This window comes from Prionailurus bengalensis, chromosome B1, assembly GCF_016509475.1.
Source record: "Prionailurus bengalensis isolate Pbe53 chromosome B1, Fcat_Pben_1.1_paternal_pri, whole genome shotgun sequence".
Lineage (NCBI taxonomy): Eukaryota > Metazoa > Chordata > Mammalia > Carnivora > Felidae > Prionailurus > Prionailurus bengalensis.
This window is the reverse complement of record NC_057344.1, coordinates 85,624,319-85,644,520: the sequence shown is the minus strand read 5'-3', so window position 1 is coordinate 85,644,520 and position 20,202 is coordinate 85,624,319. Positions and strand designations below refer to the sequence as shown.

The 20,202-nt window shown below is 40.2% G+C and overlaps 1 protein-coding gene across 1 annotated transcript in view; it reads right to left on the bottom strand.

Moving 5' to 3' along the window:
• RNF150 (ring finger protein 150) overlaps positions 1–20,202 on the bottom strand; it is a 259,844-nt gene that overhangs the window by 44,828 nt on the left and 194,814 nt on the right. Inside the window, exons 5-6 of the mRNA XM_043568282.1 lie at positions 8,997–9,093; positions 1,949–2,159 (exon numbers count right to left, since the gene is read on the bottom strand). Of these exons, the coding sequence (XP_043424217.1) occupies positions 1,949–2,159; positions 8,997–9,093 (308 nt within the window). The remainder of the gene's footprint in view (positions 1–1,948; positions 2,160–8,996; positions 9,094–20,202) is intronic.

The window sequence follows — 20,202 nt, the reverse complement described above, 5'->3', positions numbered from 1 at the left end:
AGCAAAATTTTATCTGGCCTTCCAATATAGTTCACCTAGACAATGAACAGCGAAATGTCCGATGGTAATCCAAGATGTAAATGGAAAAATTATGGGCCAATCTTGTACTCTGAAAAGGGAACTTATTATTTGACCCACATCAGTCACTTACTCTTCTGGGCCACAATTAAAAATGAGACGTTTACCACGGTAAAGCTTAAATTATTTTTAAGGTTCTTCTATCCCTAAATGACTAGTATTCTAGATCTGTGCTCTTCAGTCTAGTAACCATTAGCCACATGTGGCTCCTAAGCACTTGAAATGTGGCTGGTTCAAACCGAGATGCACCGTAAATGTAAAACACACACCGGACTTTGAGGAGTTAATACAAAAAGAAAGACTGCAAAATATTGAGTACATTGGGTTCAATAAAATACATGACTAAAATGAACTTAACCTATTTTTCTACCGTGACTATAGAACACTTGAAATTACATGTGACTTACATTGTATTAATATGGGACAGCACTTCCCTAGACCTTCAAAACAAAGGGATTGGAAATTTGTCTTGTAGGACTTGTAGTGTTTAATGATCATTGTTTCAATATTAAGGTCATTATGCCTCTAAGGTCAGGTTTTCAAACTTAAAATTCTTATCCACACCAAAGTAATACACTGTGCATGGACAGATATTTGCCACCAAGTTCCTCTTGAAATTACTTCCTGCTGAGGTCCTCTGGGAGTTCTACAGTTACAATGCCCAACATTCAACCCTTATGGTACTGTCTCAACTGTATCATAAAAGGCTATCAGGAAATACACCAAAATGTTAAGAGTGATTATTTCTAGGTGGGGTACTGAGCGATTTTTTCATTCTTTTTTATTATTTTCATGTTTCAATCTTTCAACAAGGTCTAAATTAATTTCTTCATCAGAAAATGCATCTCTTTACATTTCAGCATGAATGATTTTATAAATTCTACAAATATCACAAATATGTAAAAAAAAAAAAAAAAGAGACCAACTTAAAAGGAAATATCCCAAAAGGCTTTAATCTACTTTTCTCCATTTCCAATTTTCCTACAGCAAATAGGTTACTTCTACCAAGAGAGATAATACACCTTATTTTAAAATCTCAATATCCACCCACCCTTTAAACCTTGAACCGACATTAATTTGTAGCATGCTGATTTTCTTAGAACTCCTGAAGCTTTTATCTCTGCTGTGTAAGACTGAAGAGCAGATACTTTAGGTTTTAGCTTCGATCTTGATGCTAACACAGCTTTTTAATAATTTTATGACTACCATGAAATAGAACAGTAGTTAGAGTATATGCAGAAGACACGGAAGGAATTCCAAAGATAGTTTAATATGCCACTGTGTTTGGCGGATTAGGTTGTACTTTAAAAGCAGCCATCTAAAGGAAATGGCATTTACATCTGACACCTGCAAAACAGGAGAGGGCAGTCTCCTGCATGCAGCTCGTATGGCCACTCAGGAGGGCTCTCTCTCTCTCTCTCTGTCTCTCTCTCTCTGTCTCTGTCTCTGTCTCTCTCTCTCTCTCTCTCTCACACACACACACACACACACACACACACGCAGAGTGAGCAGGGTTGTGCCCTATGCTGTCTTGCTAAGCATCCCCTGTAGCTGCTTTTTTCATCACTCTCAGAGACCAGAGCCACCTCCCTGCCCACTTCAGGTACCATGGGGCTAGGACAGGCAATACTTTCGCGTATGCAGAGGTGTCCGTGTTCGGGCAAGGCCAGATGGCCAGCCAGGTCTGCTGTCAGCCATGTTGGCTTTGGAAAGCACTGGGCTTCTAAAGGCCTATCAGGTATGACTGTTCAGCCTGGCAATATTATACTTGTTTTTTTTTTTTTCCTTCTTGAGGAAAAGTGTCTTTTTGTAATTCCCACGTGGCAACAGCTCTGTGGACTACAGCACTTTGGAACGGAGCAGGACTTACTGTTAGTAGTGAAGATGACTTCTCCTTCCTGCGGGGTAGGATCGGTATCCAGGACCACCTGCAAGGCTCCCACCGTCCGGACAGCAGGGTCCAAAGTGACTGAACTTTCGTTTACAGTCGTGTCGCTTGCGCCCGTGATCTGGTTGGTGGGTGGGCCTCCCAGAGATCCCTCGAAGTCAGTGGGCAAGTCGTCCATGCAGTCAGCATTGGGCTGATAATGAGGAGAAAAGGATCTCTCCTTAGTGTTTGTCATCCAGTTAGAGATGAAATGTTTACAGCCTAAATATTTTGTTTCAGTGGAAAACCGAGTTCTTTACTGTTTTCCTCCTGAATCACTTAAAAAAAGTATATTCTACTATAGTTTCTGCAATTAACATGAAAACATCTTCCAAAATTTCCTTTCCAAAGTTTCTGTTTAGATCTAGATATAGCGTTTCAATTCCAGAAGAAACAATATTCATATATTAACATAATACTTGGGGGGGACATAATATTTATTTATGATGATTACCTTTCCTTGTATATACTGTTTACTCCTCATATAGAAAGTAGCTGACTGCTGATAATTACCCCCAAAGACCCACACATTGTTCGTAAATGCACTGATGACAGGAGAGTAGGGAGGGGGCACAGAATCTGACTCATGGTGAATTGTTTATTAGAGATACACACAAAAGCACAGGGTACTTTTGTTATGATGGTGGTTAAACATAAGCCAAAACCAGCTGTAAAAAATGCTCTATTTACTTAATGTGCAAATCGATCATACGTTGGTCAAATCTTAATTAAAATTTTAGAATCATAAAACTAGGGTGAAATCATTTAATTTGATTATCCAATCATTGCAAGACTTCTGTCCCTCCAGGCCCCTCATCCCCAGATGTCTGACAGCCCCCATTTGAACAACACAGAAATGGGGAGCTCTCTACTTTGCAAGACAACCTGTGTTGGCCAGCCTTTGTTAGACTATGCTATCTTTGGGCAAAATCTTTCTCTTTGTAGGTTTTTCTCTTTGGTCTTAGTTCTGCTGTTTGAAATGATATTGAATATATTTATATCTCCTCCAAAAACAGCTTTCAAAATGATTTTCAGTTGTTATGCCTCTACCCAAACTCATAAAAATTATTTTAAAAAGATGGTGTTGCAGAGATCTGGTCTTAAGAAATACTAAGAATTTTTGCTTGACATATCTCAATGGATACAGATCAGGATGGGAGGGATTAGGTGAGGAAAATTCTGGATTGGCATTGACTGAATTAACATCATAATGACTACACTGTGTTCAAAGATCAAAGGGAAAATCCATAATTCCTGGACTCACTGGGAGCACAAAGCAAGCAATCCAAAGCAGGGGACTCTTGTCCTGATTTTCTACTCTTAAGCCAGTCTCTCAAGCTCCACGCCTGTGTTTCCAATAGCCAGTCGGAAATTTCCAATCTCACAAAAATCTCAAATTCAGCTCATTCCCTCTTTCTCTGTATACTCTCTTTATTTCACCTCTCCATCTGTTAGAAGTGAGCCAATTCACTGGAACTCAAGGTATAAAAGTCAGTGCACTGAATGACCAACCCACCATATTTTTGAAATTTAGAGACAGCGACATAAGCTATATTAGGAATTTTCTCTCCCCATTACCTTTTCTTCCATTACAGTTTCTTCCCTGGTATATTCCATTCTCTACTTTCTCAACACAGCAGTCTTTAAAACAAAACAAAACACAGGTCTGATTCTTCTTCTTCTTTTTTTAAGTAGGCTTCATAACCAGCACTGAGCCCGACACGGGGCTTGAACTCTGAGGTATAGACCTGAGCTGAGGTCAAGATTCAAACGCGTAACCAACTGAGCCACCTCAGGGTGCCCTGATCCCTCTTTTCTCTTAGAGAATAAATTATAAGCTCCTGAATAGGGCAAAACAGGCTCTCTACAGCCTCATGGCAGCCAGCTCTTCTGGCCTCACCTTAGCCTTTGGAAACACAGAATACCATATATTCCCTATCTCAGGGCTATAGCTTATGCTGTTCCTCTGATCAGTCCCAATCACCCCCATTGCCTTCCCCATCCCAAGGTCTCAACCTGACTGTGGTGAACTCGTAAGCATCCTTCAATTCCCAGGCCAACCATCACCTTTTCTAAGTACTGTTCCCTCCCAGGTAGCATGTTGGATACTGTAATACTTTGTAGGTATTTCTCCCTGTGTTGTGGTTTATTTGTAACTGTGCTTGTCTCTGTCTTACTCTACTAGTTCACAAGCTTTCTCCTCCCAGCTTCATTCAAATATAACTGATATGTAACATTCCATCAGTTTAGGTGTATGACAGAATGATTTGATATACATATAGACTGCAAAATGATTAACACCTAAGTTTAGCCAACATCCATTACCTCATAGAGTTGCAACGTTTTTTTTGGGTATGATGAGAACTTTTAAGATCTACTCTCTTGGTAACTTTCAAATAGACAAAACAGGATTGTTAACTACAGTCACCATGCTGTATGTTACATCCCCAGGATTGCTTTATAATTTGACCACCTTTACCCATTTCACCCCCACCCCCCAACCCCCAACCTCTGGCAACTACCAGTCTGTTCTTTGTTTCTAGGAGTTTAGTTTTTTAGATTCCACATAAAAGTGAGACACGAGCTTTTTAAAGTGAAACAACTACATTACGTTGATCTTAATTTCCAAGCCCTCATATAGTGTCTGACAATTACAAGGTGCTCAGTAAATGTCGATTTGAACATTTTATCAGTGTCTCAGTTTACTACCATGAAAAGCTGGGAATGTTACTATCTGTCCTAGATCAGTTAAGGGAGGATTTGAGAAAATGCTTTAAAAACTGTCAAGTTCCGTGTGAAGGTCAGGTATATTATTCAAGAATACCAGAATATGCCACCCCAAAATGTGCTGTTGGCATAAGGATTATTTTGCGCTGAAGACAGTTGAGAAGAAGCAGGTAAAGAAATGTTCTCTGCCCTCCTCCCATCTGCCCAAAAGTAGGACACTTTGTAAAGGTGGCCCCCCTCCCTGTACCAGGAAGAGAAGAACATTCTGATCACCAGAGACTGGGAGTTGACATCAAAATGGATCTGTAATAACACACCTCACTAATATGCCCTTCTCTGCCATTAGTTTCCCTCATATATGTACTTTCCCAGAATTTGCTGCCCGAGAAACTCAAGGTCCTTTGGTCACTTCTGTTAAAATTTGTTCTTTTGTGAAGATGCTCTGTATGTCCAAGTTCTGCCCACCCCTTTGAGTTACTCATCCCTAAGTGCTCCCATGTGCTTGTGCAGTGCACATGTTAATAAACGTCTGGTTGTTTTTCTCTTGTCTATCTTTTACCGGTCTCATTTATAGGGCCCCTGCTAGAGAACCTAGACAGGTAGAAGGGAAAGTATCTTTTTTCTCTCCCCTACACTATATAAAAACACTTGTAAGCAAAACCAATTGTATGGGGGGGGGGCGGTGTCAGGGACGAAAGGATTTCACAATGAGCATACTGTGCTGGTTGGTCTTTCCTCCATGGGCATCTGAATGCAATCACATATGTGGTAACCACTGACATAGTTTTCAAAATGTTGACTTCGCTTGTTGATTTTGTTTCTTCATTTTATGTTTTTTATTTTTTTTTAAAGTTATTAATTTTGAAGCAGAGTGTTCCCTTTTATTTTGTGCACTAGGAGGAATGGTATTATATTTTTAACAGAAGCAGGAAAGAGAAAGAGCTAATTAGCTCAGTGAGACTGTTAATGGTGGCGGGCATGAATAATTTGGCTTAGGTATAATATTTCATAGACCAAACATTACAGAAACTCACAGTTTATATCTACTCTAAGTGGTTCATCCAAGAGAAGAATGTTTTTGAAAAGGGACCCAATTTATATACCTCGAAGAGAAATTACAGTCATAATGTTTAGCAGAAGATCTCAAATACCATCTGCAAGTGAACATTGCATAGGTATTCAAATTCAGTTTAGCATGGGAGAAACCACTCAAATAAACCAACCTCTAGAAGTCAGGAACATGGGAATACCCCAGCTACATGGAATTTTCTCTTCAGTAACTATCATGCTATTTATAACAGGACAATAGCGATAGAAGGTGTTCACTGCTGGGATATGAATGGCCTGGGTGATATGGTACCTCAGAGGAGTACTCACTGAGATCTGCATTCTGTCGCTCTACAAAGACTCGCCTAGAACTGACTGGAGAGAAACGAGGGTGCAGATCTGTTGTGTAGATAAAGGGATGAAAACACTTCTGACAATGAAGGCCTCCCTCCTTTTCAGTACTGTATCTTATTTCTCTTGGCAAAATATTGTTAAAAAAAAAAAAAGATACCCACTATAATGGGAATTTCATGATCCACAAGCTGTGCTTTCATTCTTTAGCTCATTTTAGAGAAATCCACTTTACAAAGTGAAAATGTCCCCAGCTCTCAGCTTTCGGCTTATGTGTGGTGTGCCTTATAGCAGAGGCAGCCACAAGGATACTCAGTTAAAAACAAAAACCAGAAACAAGCCAAAAAAAAAAAAAAAACCCCTTACTGCCTGTATCTGGACCATTTAGTTGACCAAGATTACAACCAAGTAATGAGTGGTGAGTGGACACAGTCCAAAGGAGACCAGACTGAATTTCATAAATATGATTCTGTAACTGACAGCCTTCTGGCTCTGAGGGGCAACAATGCCACAGACGTTTACTGAACACCCATTATACGAAAGGGATACAGAAATAAGAACCACTAGGGGCCAATTGTTAGAGACTGACAAGCTCTTTTCAATTTTCCTTGATTAAGAATAGTATAAGGAATTTAGAAAAAAAAATTATACAACAATATCTTTAAGCTGCATAAAGAGGGCTTCGGTTAGCTGAAGTGTTTACTAAGTGAGAAGGCTGTGAACTTGCCCAGTGACATGGAAAGTTATATGAATGCAATAAAACATCATCTTTTTGGTATGGTTTAGGCATGGTGCTACCCAGTGGTGAAGCATGGAGTGAAACAACATCCCCAATTCCTCCCAGATCCAGACTTCAGTATCATCCTCTAGGACACGACCAGAGAAACCTTGGGGAGGCATGAGGGTAGCCATATGCCTTGGTGGTTCCTGAGAAGTGGCCCACATGCCTTCTTCTTTCTGGAGGACGTTCTGTTCTCTGGGGCAAGCACAGATGCGTGTCATGTTCCTGTGCAGCTAGCCTTTATGAATCCTTGGCAAAATCCAAAAGATGCTACCAATGTTTATTTTTCTGGAAGTCAAGTGTGCTGAGTAAGATTCTACCCATACTTGGTGAGCATGAAACCATGTACAAAATGCCCAACTGCTAAAAGTTAAAATGTTTTTAATTTTGGAAATAAGCCCAAAGGCCACCCAACAGTTCTATTTCGAAAACAGTATTTGTATCGTCAACTCATTCTCAAGTAGCTTCTGAAGAAGTTGTACCTCCTCTGGAGAAGTCTGAAGTCAAATGCTATTTAGTTCGAAACGTAACCACCAGGGGTGGTTTGGTTTCACTGTCCTGACCAAGAAGCACTGGGATCAACATTTAGGAGCTTTGAAAATATCCTGAGCATTAGAAACTGGGTCAAATAATGTGACTGTCTACCTTGAATTGTGAGTATTCTAAAGGTTCTGGAGACTAAAGATAACATACACATATGCAAGCACACACATACATACATTTCCCATCTCCCTTGCATGAACTGGTTGAAAAGTGCAAACCCTGCGTTCGATTTTCTAGGCTCCTAGTATCTGGTAGAGATGATGGGCTCTTACTCATATTTCATGCTCACTGTAATTGATTTTTACCTTGAATGCATTGTGCAGTTACAACTCTGGCCTGAAAATGTAATGCATTGCCTTTCAGAATCTAGCTCGCAGCTATAGTCACACAAGCCGATTTGCGTTTGGTGTGTCAACCATGATACACAGCATACAGCTTGCGTTGAGGCAGCTGGTACAGGATAGAAAATTCTCCAGCCAATGCATGACCTCATAATGCTTCAGGTGTGCCCTCTCCAACAGAGCCCCTCTGGTAGTCCTGGCATAATTAGCATTTTGGCATTAAAGGAAGCCTTTGATATTTGATCTGATCCTTTCTTCTTCAGTGACATCTTGGGACCATTAACATTCTCTTTACTCTCTGCCATCAGTAGTGAGAAGTGACAACAGAGAGGCTGCAGCCAAGTGGAGGGGCCGGCGGGCGGGGGTGGGGGGGGGAGGTTGATCTCTGTACCCTGTTTGTCTAGCTTCTTTTAGACAGCACCTATGTTTTTCTCACATCTCTGTGCAGCCCTTGGATTTGGTGGCCTGGCTTGCTTCCTGCCCTCACCACAGCAGCTGGTGCCTCACCAACCACCAGCTCGTGGGGCTCACTTTAATACAATCCTGGGAAAGTCCTTCCCTGGAGCATCAAACTGGCCAGCTGGTGGGATTCTCTTTGCACTGGGGGAGAGGCTCAATTTTATGAACATATGACAGAGGGCACCAGCTGGATGGTAGTGTCAGAATGAAGCAGCTCTGGCTCTGGTTTCCTGTTCACTCAAGGTCTCTGCAGAGATCTGAGTTGAGCAGAGGCTCTGGGCCGGGTTCCCAGTGGCTGTCCTTTCCTCCCATTGTCCGGAAGAGCTCCTTTCCAGTGAAAGCTAGCCATGGTGCAACCCAGTGGTTGTAGGGCAACATTGGAAAGTGAGGCACGCAGACCTCCTTGCTGACAGTATGTGAGTGATGACACACAGGAGGCGGTCAGTGTGCAACCGGGCCGTCCAGCCTCTTCTATGTCCTGCCTGTACTCACACCCTGCAGCCTAGATGAGAAGCTTAGGCGCTGACATGGACGTGGTGAGAGGGCCGCGATGTTCTCAGAGTGAGAAAAAGTGAGAAGAGAAATGTTTCAGACATGGGTGTTCTCTTGGGGCCTCAGCAGATGACGGCTCTGCCAGGAAGATGAGGGGGTCATAGAAAATCCAGGTGTGATGTTTTCTCCCTGCTTGGAGGGTGATGCAGAAAGACACATTTTACGATGCTGTAGGCTGTGCTGTGCTTACCGGGATCCCTAGGGCTTTAAGAATGTTCATCTTGCACATGGGGCAGGTGCGATGGTCTAGAAGCCAGGGGTCAACACAGGACTTGTGGAAAAGATGCCTGCAATGAGAACCATACATCTTAGAGTGGCGGTAACCGCACAGACTACCTAGTCCACCACAGCCCAGAGACTTGTCCAAGGTCACTCGACTGCTCAGAGGCACAGCCGAGACTTGAACCTCCATCTCTTAGCTCCTGGGCCAGTGAGCTTCCTGGTATACCCTGTGCTGATTTAGTCAAAATCTGTCTGGATCCCAGGACTGTCCTATACGATTCACAACAGTCTTCCAAGTTTCAGAAAATGTAGAGGATGCAGACACAGAGAGATTTTTCTCTTTCTCAATAGGAAGAATGCTTAATGGAAAGAATGCAGGTGGGGAGGCCTGCACAGGCCTTTCAGGATCACTTGCGACTTGTAAATAAATCCAAACTTTCTTTTTCCACAGTCAGAAGACAACTGCAAAATAAAGGCTTGTTTCCATTAATATTTGGGCTCTCACACAAAAGGGCAAAAGAGCTCCTGGAAGCATTTAACAATACAGATGACATTTTATGTTGTTATGGCTGCTGGCTGTCAAATCAGAAGCCAGAGTGAAGGGTACTGTACCCTTTCCTGTTTGTACAGCTGATGTGCTCAATCAACTCCACTGCTGTTCTCATGTGGCACTCCCTTGAGCCTTCACTGCATGCCAGCAGGAGGGGGGCATTCAGTAGGCACAGGGGGGCCTCCTAACTGACCTTTCATTCAACTTGGCTCTCAAGAGCCCAAGAGATTATCAGGGACTGCTCGAGTCAGAAGCTTTTCTTCTCACAAGACTCCAGACCACAGGCAGAAGCAGTCAGAACTTCCTGCCTGGGGCAAGAAGACAGGGAACCATCTGTCTTAAGTATGAGGGCTTCGCAGGACATTCCATTCATGCCTGACTTTGTCCTCGGCTGTGCACTGTTTACTCTCTTCTCTCACCTTTGTTTTCTTTCCTTCTATCAGTCTAACCTTTTTCTTTGTGTTAGAGGGCTTTAGGCTCAAATGCTTAAAGGGGACCCATAAATTAGGGAAGAGTGCAGGAGGGGCCAATTTTTTAAATGGAAATTGAGAAGAATCCACATGCCAAGGATGGGGTTAGCTGTACTCTGGATATGATTAGATTGGGGATTAGAACAGGAGAGTAGCAACCTGGATGTGTCATCATGTTTCCAGATTGCTGTTTAGAATGCCTGCAGATTTATTCCTTAGAAGACACATATCACATTCATTCGGTCCTTTACCCATACATTCATCCAACAAGTAATAAATGCTGAGAACTGTGCTCAACACTGGGAATCAGCATGGTAGTGATTTGGCTCCTTCCTTTAGGGAATGTAATGGGAGGAGAGGTTAATAAAATAACATAAATAAACTACTTAATGACAATAGTGCTAAGTATCACCTTAGAGAACATGGAGTTTGGGAAGGCTTATGACTGGAGATTTATTTTGTTTGGGTACTCAGGGAAGATTTTCCTGATGAAGTGCCAAAGTGAATACTTGAGGGCTACACAGACATTATCCGCATGAAGTGGGAGGGGAGAAGAAGGGTATTCTAGGCACAATGACTGACTGGCACGAGAACCCTGAGCTGGACACTGGCAGAAGTGAGGGAGGGACGAAAGCAGGAGGAAATCACCCTGTTCCCCAAAAGCAGTATGGACCTCCCTAAGTTCAGGCTCTGCAGTCAGGAAACAAGTTCTGAATCTGAACTTGCTCACCAACTGTGTTCCTCTGGGGAAAAAAGTCAAACATTCTGATCATTCTGACTGTTCTTGGGAAGCAGCCTCTGTCGCGTTTCTGGCATACATGTTAGAGTCACAAAAGAGGGCCAGTCATTAGCTGTTTTAACCTCAATAAGTCACTTAATATCCCCAAGTCTCGGATGCCCCATCTGTAAGATGGAGATATACCTACTTATGCAGAATCTCCAAACCCTAGAAGCTGATAGCTATTTTCGAATGCCCTGAGTCATTCCCCTTTGTGCATCTGTGATGGTTAGTTTTGCAGGTAAACTTGGCTAGTGCCCAGTCATTCAATGAAACACTAATCGAGGAGCATATCACAGATCTGGTTAACATCTACAATCAGTTGGCTTGGAATAAAGGAGATTATCCTAAATAATCTAGGTGGGCCTTATCCAATCAGTTAAAGGCCTTAAGAACATAACTGAAGTTTCCCAAGGAACCAGAAATTCTACCTCCAGATGACAGCACCAGATTCTGCTCAAGTTCCCAGCCTGTAGGCCTGCCCTACAGATTCCTGACTTGCCAACCCCACATAAGCCAATTTCTTGAAAAAATCAATGCCTTGAAAATTATCTCATATATATACATATACATATGATATATAATATAGTGGAGTATAGTGGGATTCTCTGGAGAACATTGACCAATATAACTTCCAATGAGAATGTAAGGTCCATGAGAGCAAAATCCTTGTTTGCCTAATTCTCTGTTGTATCCTCAGCATCTAGAATAGTTCCTGGCACACAGGTGATGCTCAGAAATATCTGCTATATAAATGAATACTTATCAAAAGACCTGGTACTCCTCACTGCCTACACATGGTCATAAGCCCATGGACTCAGTCTTGCTAAATCTCTTCCACTGCTTTGCTTGGCTTCTATTCTCAACACTGCTTCCTCACTCCTAATCTTGTTAATGTTCTTTATTACTGCAATAACATCTAAACTGCTCTCCACACCACCAGCTTTTCCTGTTCTTTTCATCCCACTCATCCTTGCCAGATTTATCTTCCTAAAATATAGCACTGGTTACGTCACCTCCTTGTTCCATTCTGTTCTGTGCTAGGAGCTGGGTACAAAGATGAATAAGACAAGGTCCCTCCACCAGTGCAGCAGCATAGTCCTTGAATGGTTCCCTGTGAACCACAATGTAAAGGCCACTGGAAAGCCATACTCCTGGATCCATCATTTTCTGGCTGTTTGATCTTAGGCAAGCCTTAGTTCTCCAAGACTCTGTTGCTCATCTGTGAAATTTTCTTATAAGTATGGGGTTTGCAAGTGAATGACTCTGTATGTGTGTGGGGGGTGGCGTTGGGGTGGAGGGATAAGTAATGACGAAAAGCTTAAAACATAACTCCTGGCCCTCCTTAATTTTAAGCTACCATTAATCTTGTTAAATTTTGTTGTTGTTGTTTTTCAATGTTTATTTTTGAGAGAGAGATAGACAGACAGAGACAAAGCGTTAGCAGGCAAAGGGTAGAGAGAGAGGGAGACAGAATCTGAAGCAGGCTCCAGGCTCTGAGCTGTCAGCATAGAGACCGATGCGGGGCTCAAACCCATGAACTGTGAGACCATGACCTGAGCTGAAGTCGGACACTTAACCAACTGAGCCACCCAGGCACGCCACAACCATTAATCTAAATGATATAAATGTACTGCATCTTATTTTTAGATATTATGTTATTACTCCAATTCTTACTCTTTAGAATATACTTTTAACATTTTAACAAGGCAAATTTTAAAAATTCAAAGGGAGAACTAAGGCAAAAAATGAAAGTGCTAAAGTGACACATAGATGGTGATCATGCTGATTATTAATGAACATTCATTTTCTAACACCATATTTCTTGTGTTAACTATCAAACATGAAGACTGTATCCTTGTTAATTAGGATTGCAAAAACAATTCTTCCCTCCCCAATGGAAAGAAAAATAAAAGTTACCAGACTAAATAAATAAAGAGTTAGGGAAAGAATCCAGCGTTCAGTGAGATGTACCAACAGTCGAGTAAACATCTCTACGGCAAAGTCAACCTCAGCTCATCCTGTTTGTACGATTCACAGTATGGCACTGTCTCTTCCCATGTTTTAACAAAGGCTGCGTGAGAAAGTACACACTGAGGAACAATGGGACAAGATATTCTATCTTGTCTATCTTAACAATCCTAGCAAGCTGGAAATGCAACAGAGGATTGACCAAAACTCTTCTTCCTCTTTCTTCATCAAAGGGAAGCAAGCATTTAAGTAAAAGTTCCTCAGAGGTGCCTGGGTGGCTCAGTTGGTTAAGCGTCTGACTTTGGCTCATGTCATGATCTCGTGGTTCATGAGTTCAAGCCCTGCGTTGGGCTCTGTGCTGACAGCTTAGAGACTGAAGCCTGCTTCTGATTCTGTGTCTTCCTCTCCCTCTGACCCTCCCCGGTTTGTGCTCTCTTTCTCTCAAAAGTAAACAAACAAACAAACAAAGTTCTTCAAGCACCTGACAAAAGATGATACTGACAACTGAAAATGATGCTGAGCTGATTATGAGTAATAAAATAAGTTCTCACATTTTTTTTAGCAGTAATGACAAACCCAGCTAAACCTGTTTACCCATTTATTAATTCTTGTTTTCTGTTGTCCTTTGTCTATATGTATGACACCCCCTGCAAATAAATGGCATTTTTTTCTCCACCTGGAGGAAGAACAGAGCTTTTCTAGCCTTTCCATCTCATTCACTTTTATAGGCTTTGTCAGACCCTGTCACCCTGACATTGACATTAGAAGTCCATGGCTTTCCTTTCGGCACCAATACAAACTGTTTCATTCCCTTCAGTAAGATGGTTATCAAAGAACGTAAGTCACTCAGGGACCCAGACAACATTAACTATTTAAATAGGATGTATCCAGTGCTTCTATGGGTAGCCAAAATATTTCCTCAGAACCTCACAATCTTATTTGTAAAGTTGTTAATGAAGTCAGAGTTTTTAAATTAAAACACACTAAGTTAATCAATATTAACTTAATATTTATAAATATTCCTCCACATATAACATGCAACAGGCATGTTACTATGCAACAGGCATGTGAAATTATTAATTCATAACAGCTCTATGAGGTAAAAATTATTATTCCCATTTTATGGAGGAGTAAGCTTGAAGCTCATCAAAGTAAAATAAATTAAGCCAAGAGCTTGTAAGCTGCAGAGCTAGGGCTCAAGCCCAGCCCTAGTGTCAGTGGTTTTACCCAAGTCTGCACCCTGCCACCCTTCCTTCCCCACACTGAACCATCATGGGTCGGGGGGGGGGTGCAGTTTGGAGGAATTAAAATTTTTATTCTTTCCCAAAGTATTTTTGTGGTTCAGTTTCAAGGAGGCAGTATCTTAGTTACGGGGTTGGAGATCAGGCAAAACCGAAGGGAAAAGTGATCTGCCTTAAGCATATGCACTTGGCTACAGAAGGGAAAAGCTGTCAAATACTGGCCTCCTCAGGACTATACTTAGATATTAGTTGGGTTGATTTATTTGGGGAGAGGATAACACTGGCCTCTAAACGCTTTGTACTGCCCCATTCTCCACTGCTCAACAAACAGACTTGGTTAAATGTTGAGTTGGCAGCTCCATTGCCTTTCCATAAAATGTTCATATTTGAATCTTCAAGTACCACAGAAAGTCATACCCACTCTTCATCAGGGCTCTTCTTGACATGGTCTGGTTTCCCTTTCTTGCTTTAGCTTTCTAAATACAAATATGATATCACTCCTCAGGCTTGAAATGCTTCAGCTGCTCCTCTCTCCCTAGAGCACAAAGTCGAAATGCCTGAAGACAAGGCACACAGAAGCCTCACTCACCGTGGCGCGTGTCACGTCTTCTGTTACGTCCCTACATTTATCCCACACTTTTACCATAACTCTGGAATGCCCTTCTCATTTTTTCTCCTGGTATGTCAAATCCTGCTCATATTTTATCTCATAGCTCAGATATCCCTTCTCTTCTCTGAATATCCCATCCCTCTTTTTGAAACTCTGCCAAAGAGAGCTGGTTTCTTTTTATTTCTGCTCCACTGTGTTTTCCTACATATATTGCAGTAGTATGTGCCCTGATTTCAGGGTTTGACTACCTCTCCTTAGCACTGTGACTTTGGGTAAGTAACTTAACTTGCCTGTGGCTCAGTTTTCTCTTTCATGTTTTATGACAATGTCCTTTAATTGTTGCAACAACCCTCTGAAGTAATACTGTTTGTGATAATCCTTCAGAGGGTTGTTATTACAATCAAAGGGCAAAGGGAATAAAGCAGAACAAACAAAACCTGAAGTTAGTAGACTGAAGAGAATAACAAAGATTAGAGCAGAAAGAAATGAAACAGAGACTAAAAAAACAATAAAAAAGACAAATGAAATTAAGAGCTGGTCTTTGAAAAGATAAAATTGACAAACCTTTAGCTGGACTCACTAAGTAAAAAAGGGAGAGGACTCAAATCAGAAATGAAAGAGATGAGGGGCACCTTGGTGGTTTAGTTGGTTAAGTGTCTGACTCTTGATTTTGACTCAGGTCCTGATCTCACAGTCATGAGATTGAGCCCTGCATGGGGCTGTGTCCTGACAGCACAGAGCCTGCTTGAAATTCTCTCTCGCCTCTGTCTCTCTCTGCACCCTCCCCCATGCTTGCTTCCTCTCTCAAAATAAACATTAAAAAAAATAAATGAAAGAGATGATACAACTGATACCACAGAAATATAAGGTTCATAAGAAACCACTACAACAATTTTATGCCAACAAATTAGACATCTAGAAGAAATGGATAAATTTCCAGAAACATTCAATCTACAAGACTGAATCATGATGAAGTAGGAAATCTGAACAGACTAATTATTAGTAAGGAGACTGAATCAATCATCAAAAACTTGCCAACAAACAAAAAAGTCCAGGACCAGATGGCTTCATTGGTGCAATGTATCAAACATTCAAAGAAGAATTAATACCACTCCTTCTCAAACTCTTCCAAAGAAAAGAAGAGGAGGGAATTCTTCCACACTCATTTTATAAGGCCAGCACTGCCCTGATACCAAAACCAAAGAAGGATACACAAGAAAAATATAAGCCAATATCCTCAACAAAATATTAGAGAAGCAAATCCAACAATAAATTATAAGGATCATATACCATGATCAAGTGAGATTTATTCCAAGATGCAAGGATGGTTCAACACCCACAAAATTAGTCAATATGTCATAGCACATTATCAAAATGAAGGATAAAAATCATATGATCATCTCAATGGATGCACAAAAAGCATTTGGTAAAATTCAACATCCATTTATGATAAAAACTCTCAACAAAGAAGGTATAGAGGGAAGGTACCTCAACACGATAAAGACCATATATGACAAACTCACAGCTAACATTATACTCAATAGTGAAAAGCTGAAAACGTTTCCTCAAAGATCAGGAAGAAGTCAAGGATGCCCACTCTCACCACTTTTATTTCACATAGTATTTAAGTCCTAGCCAGAACAATGAGGCAAGAAAAATAAAGGCATCCAAAGTGGAAAGGAAGAAATAAAATTGTCACTATTTGCAGATGATATATATAGAAAACTCTAAAGACTCCATCCCAAAACTTTTAGAATAAATGAGTTCAGTAAAATTGAAGGACACAAAATCAATACACAAAAATCTGTGGTGTTTCTATATACTATAATGAGCTGTTAGAAATAGAAATCAAAAAAACAAAACCATTTACAACTGCATCAAAAAGAATAAAATACCAAGGAATAAATGTAACCAAGTAGGTGAAAGACCTGTACATTGAAAATTATAAGACATGGATAAAAGCAATTGAAGACACAAATAAATGGAAAGATATTCCATGCTCATAGATTGGAAGAATTCAATATTATTAAAAATCCATACAACCCAAAGCAATCTACATTTTCAATATAATCCCTATCAAAATTCCACTGTCAATTTTCAAAGAAATAGAACAAATAATCCCAAAATTTTTATGGATACACACACACACACACACACACAAACCACAAATAGCCAAAGCAATCTTGAGAAAGAACAAAGCTGGAAGTATCATGTCCCTTGATTTCAAATTATACTTCAAAGCTACAATAATTAAAACAGTATCATACTGGCATAAAAACAGACACACATAGATCAGTGGAACAAAATAAAGAGCCCAGAAATAAACCCATGCATATATGATCAATCAATCTACAACAAAGGAGGCAAGAACACACAATGGGGAAAGGACAGTCTCTGCAATAAATGGTGTTGGGAAAACTGGACAGCCAAAGAATAAAAAGTCTACCCCAATCTTACACCATACACAAAAATTAACTCAAAATGGATTAAAGACTTAAATATAATACCTGAAACCATAAATCTCCTAGAAGAAAACATAGGCAGTTAAGCTCCTTGACATACGTCTTGGCAATGGTTTTTTGAATCTGACACCAAAAGCAAAAGCAACAAAACAAAAATAAACAAGTAGGAAAAAAATAAACAAGTGGGACTGTAACAAACTAAAAAGCTTCTGCAGAACAAAGGAAACCACAACAAAATGAAAAGGCAGCCTACAGAATGAGAGAAGATATTTGCAAGTCATATACCTGATAAAGGACTAATATCCAAAATATATAAAGAATTCATACAACTTGATAGCAAAAAAAAAAAAATCCAATTAAAACATGGGCTAAAGATCCAAATAAACATTTTTATAAAGAAAACAATACAGATGCCCAACAAATACATGAAAGGATGCTCAACATCACTGATCATCAGAGACATGCAAGTTGAAACCACAATGAAATATCAATTCACACCTGTTAAAATGGCTTTTCTCAAAAATACAAGACACATCAAAGTGTTGGAGAGGATGTGGAGGAAAGGGAACCCTGTGCCCTGTTGGTGGGAAGGTAAATTGTTGCAGCCACTGTGGAAAACAGTATGAAGGTTCCTCATAAGATTGAAAATAGAACTACCATATGATCCAGCAATTCAACTTCTGGGTATTTATCTGAAGAAAACAAAAACATTAACTCAAAAAGATAGATGCACTGCCATATTTATTGCAACATTATTTATAATAGTCAAGTGTCTGTCAATGGATGAATGGATAAAGAAATGCGGTGTACCTTCTCTCTCTCTCTCTCTCTCTCTCTCTCTCTCTCTCTCACACACACACACACACACACACACACACACACACACACACACACTGGAATATTACTCAGCACTAAAAAGAATGAAATCTCACCATTTGCGACAACATGGATGAACCTGGAGGGCATTACACTAAGTTAAATAAGTCAGAGAAAGATAAAATACTGTATGATCTCTCTTATGCATGAAATCTAAAAACAAAGACAACAACAACAACCACAAGACAAGCTCATAGATACAGAAAACAGATTGCTGGTTGCCAGTGGTGAATGGGAAACATGGGTGAGGGGGTCAAAAGGTAGAAAGAAAGAAAGGAAAAAAGACAAAGAATTTTGGTACTGCTTAGCTAGTATCATTCCAATGAATTGAAAACCACTGATTTCATGTTGATCTTGTATCCAGACATCTAAAAATTATTTTATTTGTTCTAATACACTTTCACAAATGCACAATTATTGGTAAAAAAAAGATTCCTTGCTAATATTTTTGCCCAAACTGAATTTTAGGACTTCAGCTAAAAGTATTAAAACTTACAAAAGCATTTCCTAACTTAAATCAGAAAAATGTAAATTAAAACAGTAAGTTCATTTTTGCTGATAATTTGCATTTATTTATTTTAAAAAAATTTAAATGTTTATTTTTGAGAAAGGGACAGAGCATGAGTGGGGGAGAGGGAGAGGGAGACACAGAATCCGAAGCTGGCTCCAGGCTCCAAGCTGTCAGCGCAGAGCCGGCTGCAGGGCTTGAATCCACAAACTGCGAGATCATGACCCAAGCTGAAGTCAGATGCTTAACTGATTGAGCCACCCAGGCTCCCCAAATTTGCATTCATTTTTAAATTTGATAATAGGTCGTGCTGGCTATGGCATAAACACTTACATACGTTTGGTGGGAAGATAAGTTGGTCAGTCTAACCTTTTGTGAGAGCAATATGGCAGAGCGAATCAATATTGAAATGAATAATCCCTTTTAGCCTGTAAAAAAGAATCCGGTTTATACATAGGTCTTTCAAGTGAGAATATTAAAAGAAACATTAAACTATTAAAAGAAATATTAAAAGAAATATTAAATATATTATAAGAAAATATTAAAAGAAAATGGGACACAAAACATAAAACATTCAGAATACTACCTGGCGCATTAACAGCTAGAGCGTCATAGGGTTGGTTTTTTTTTTAAAATTACTTGTTTACATATGGGTGAAGTTAAAAGCATTTTAACACCTGGCACAGCGTGGGCACTGGTGGATAAGAATGGAGGCCAGCTCTAAACAATGAGTGCAACCTTATAGGCTCAGCATTCACCCTGTTTTACTGTTCTATGTCCCAAGTGAATTTGAGACACACTGGAGGGCAGAGTTAAAGTATTTCTGTCTCCAAAACCTAGTAGAGTACCTGGAATAGGATATACTTTCAGTATTGTTTGTTGAAAACATGAATTCTGAAAGTCCGTTTTCCCCGTCATGATTTCTTGCAAGTGAGCTTTCTGTGGTAGAGCTTACTCAGGAAGCACTTTCCCTAATTCTTATGGGTTCTAAAATGTAAAAGAATTCTGTCTTCTTCTGGGGGTCGATGGGTCCTGACAAGAACATTAGGGGCATTGACGAGTCCATGATCTGCCTAGACTGCCTGGTAGACATTGCATAGGGCCATTCCTTCTATGCAAATCTCATTTTGGGAACATCAGTTCATGGAACTGAGCACAAGCATTACTCGGTTAGAATGGCCATAATGGCAGTGGTGATGGCACTTACAGAACGTTGACTGAGCCCAGACAGTGTCATGGATGTTGCATAGGAGAAATGTATTCCACTCCTACCCGGAGGACAAAAGAAACCTAAATTCCTCTTGCTGATTTCTTATAGGATTTTGTCTAGCTGCTCCTAAAATCAGGTGAATTCAACCAGAACTTTGCCAGAATCTTGACTGTCATGTCTTTGAAAAACACATGGAAATCATTGACTTCTTTTGTGCATTATCTTTTGCCCAAATGCCATGCCTTTGGTCCAGTAACTAGCAACCTAGGCATTCAATGTATCATGAGATTTCTCTACATTTTCTACTGTACTATATTACGCAAAATAGTAGGTGTAACTTACTACAGTAGGTTAGTGAAAAAATTGTTGACACAGTGGCACTTTAGTGTCATGTGGAAGGTGTATTTCTTAGTTATACATGAGAAAATCTGAAGAGTATTTCTGTATGTTGTTAAAGAGATTCCAAAAATGATACCAGAACTCACTGGAATGCTGAAT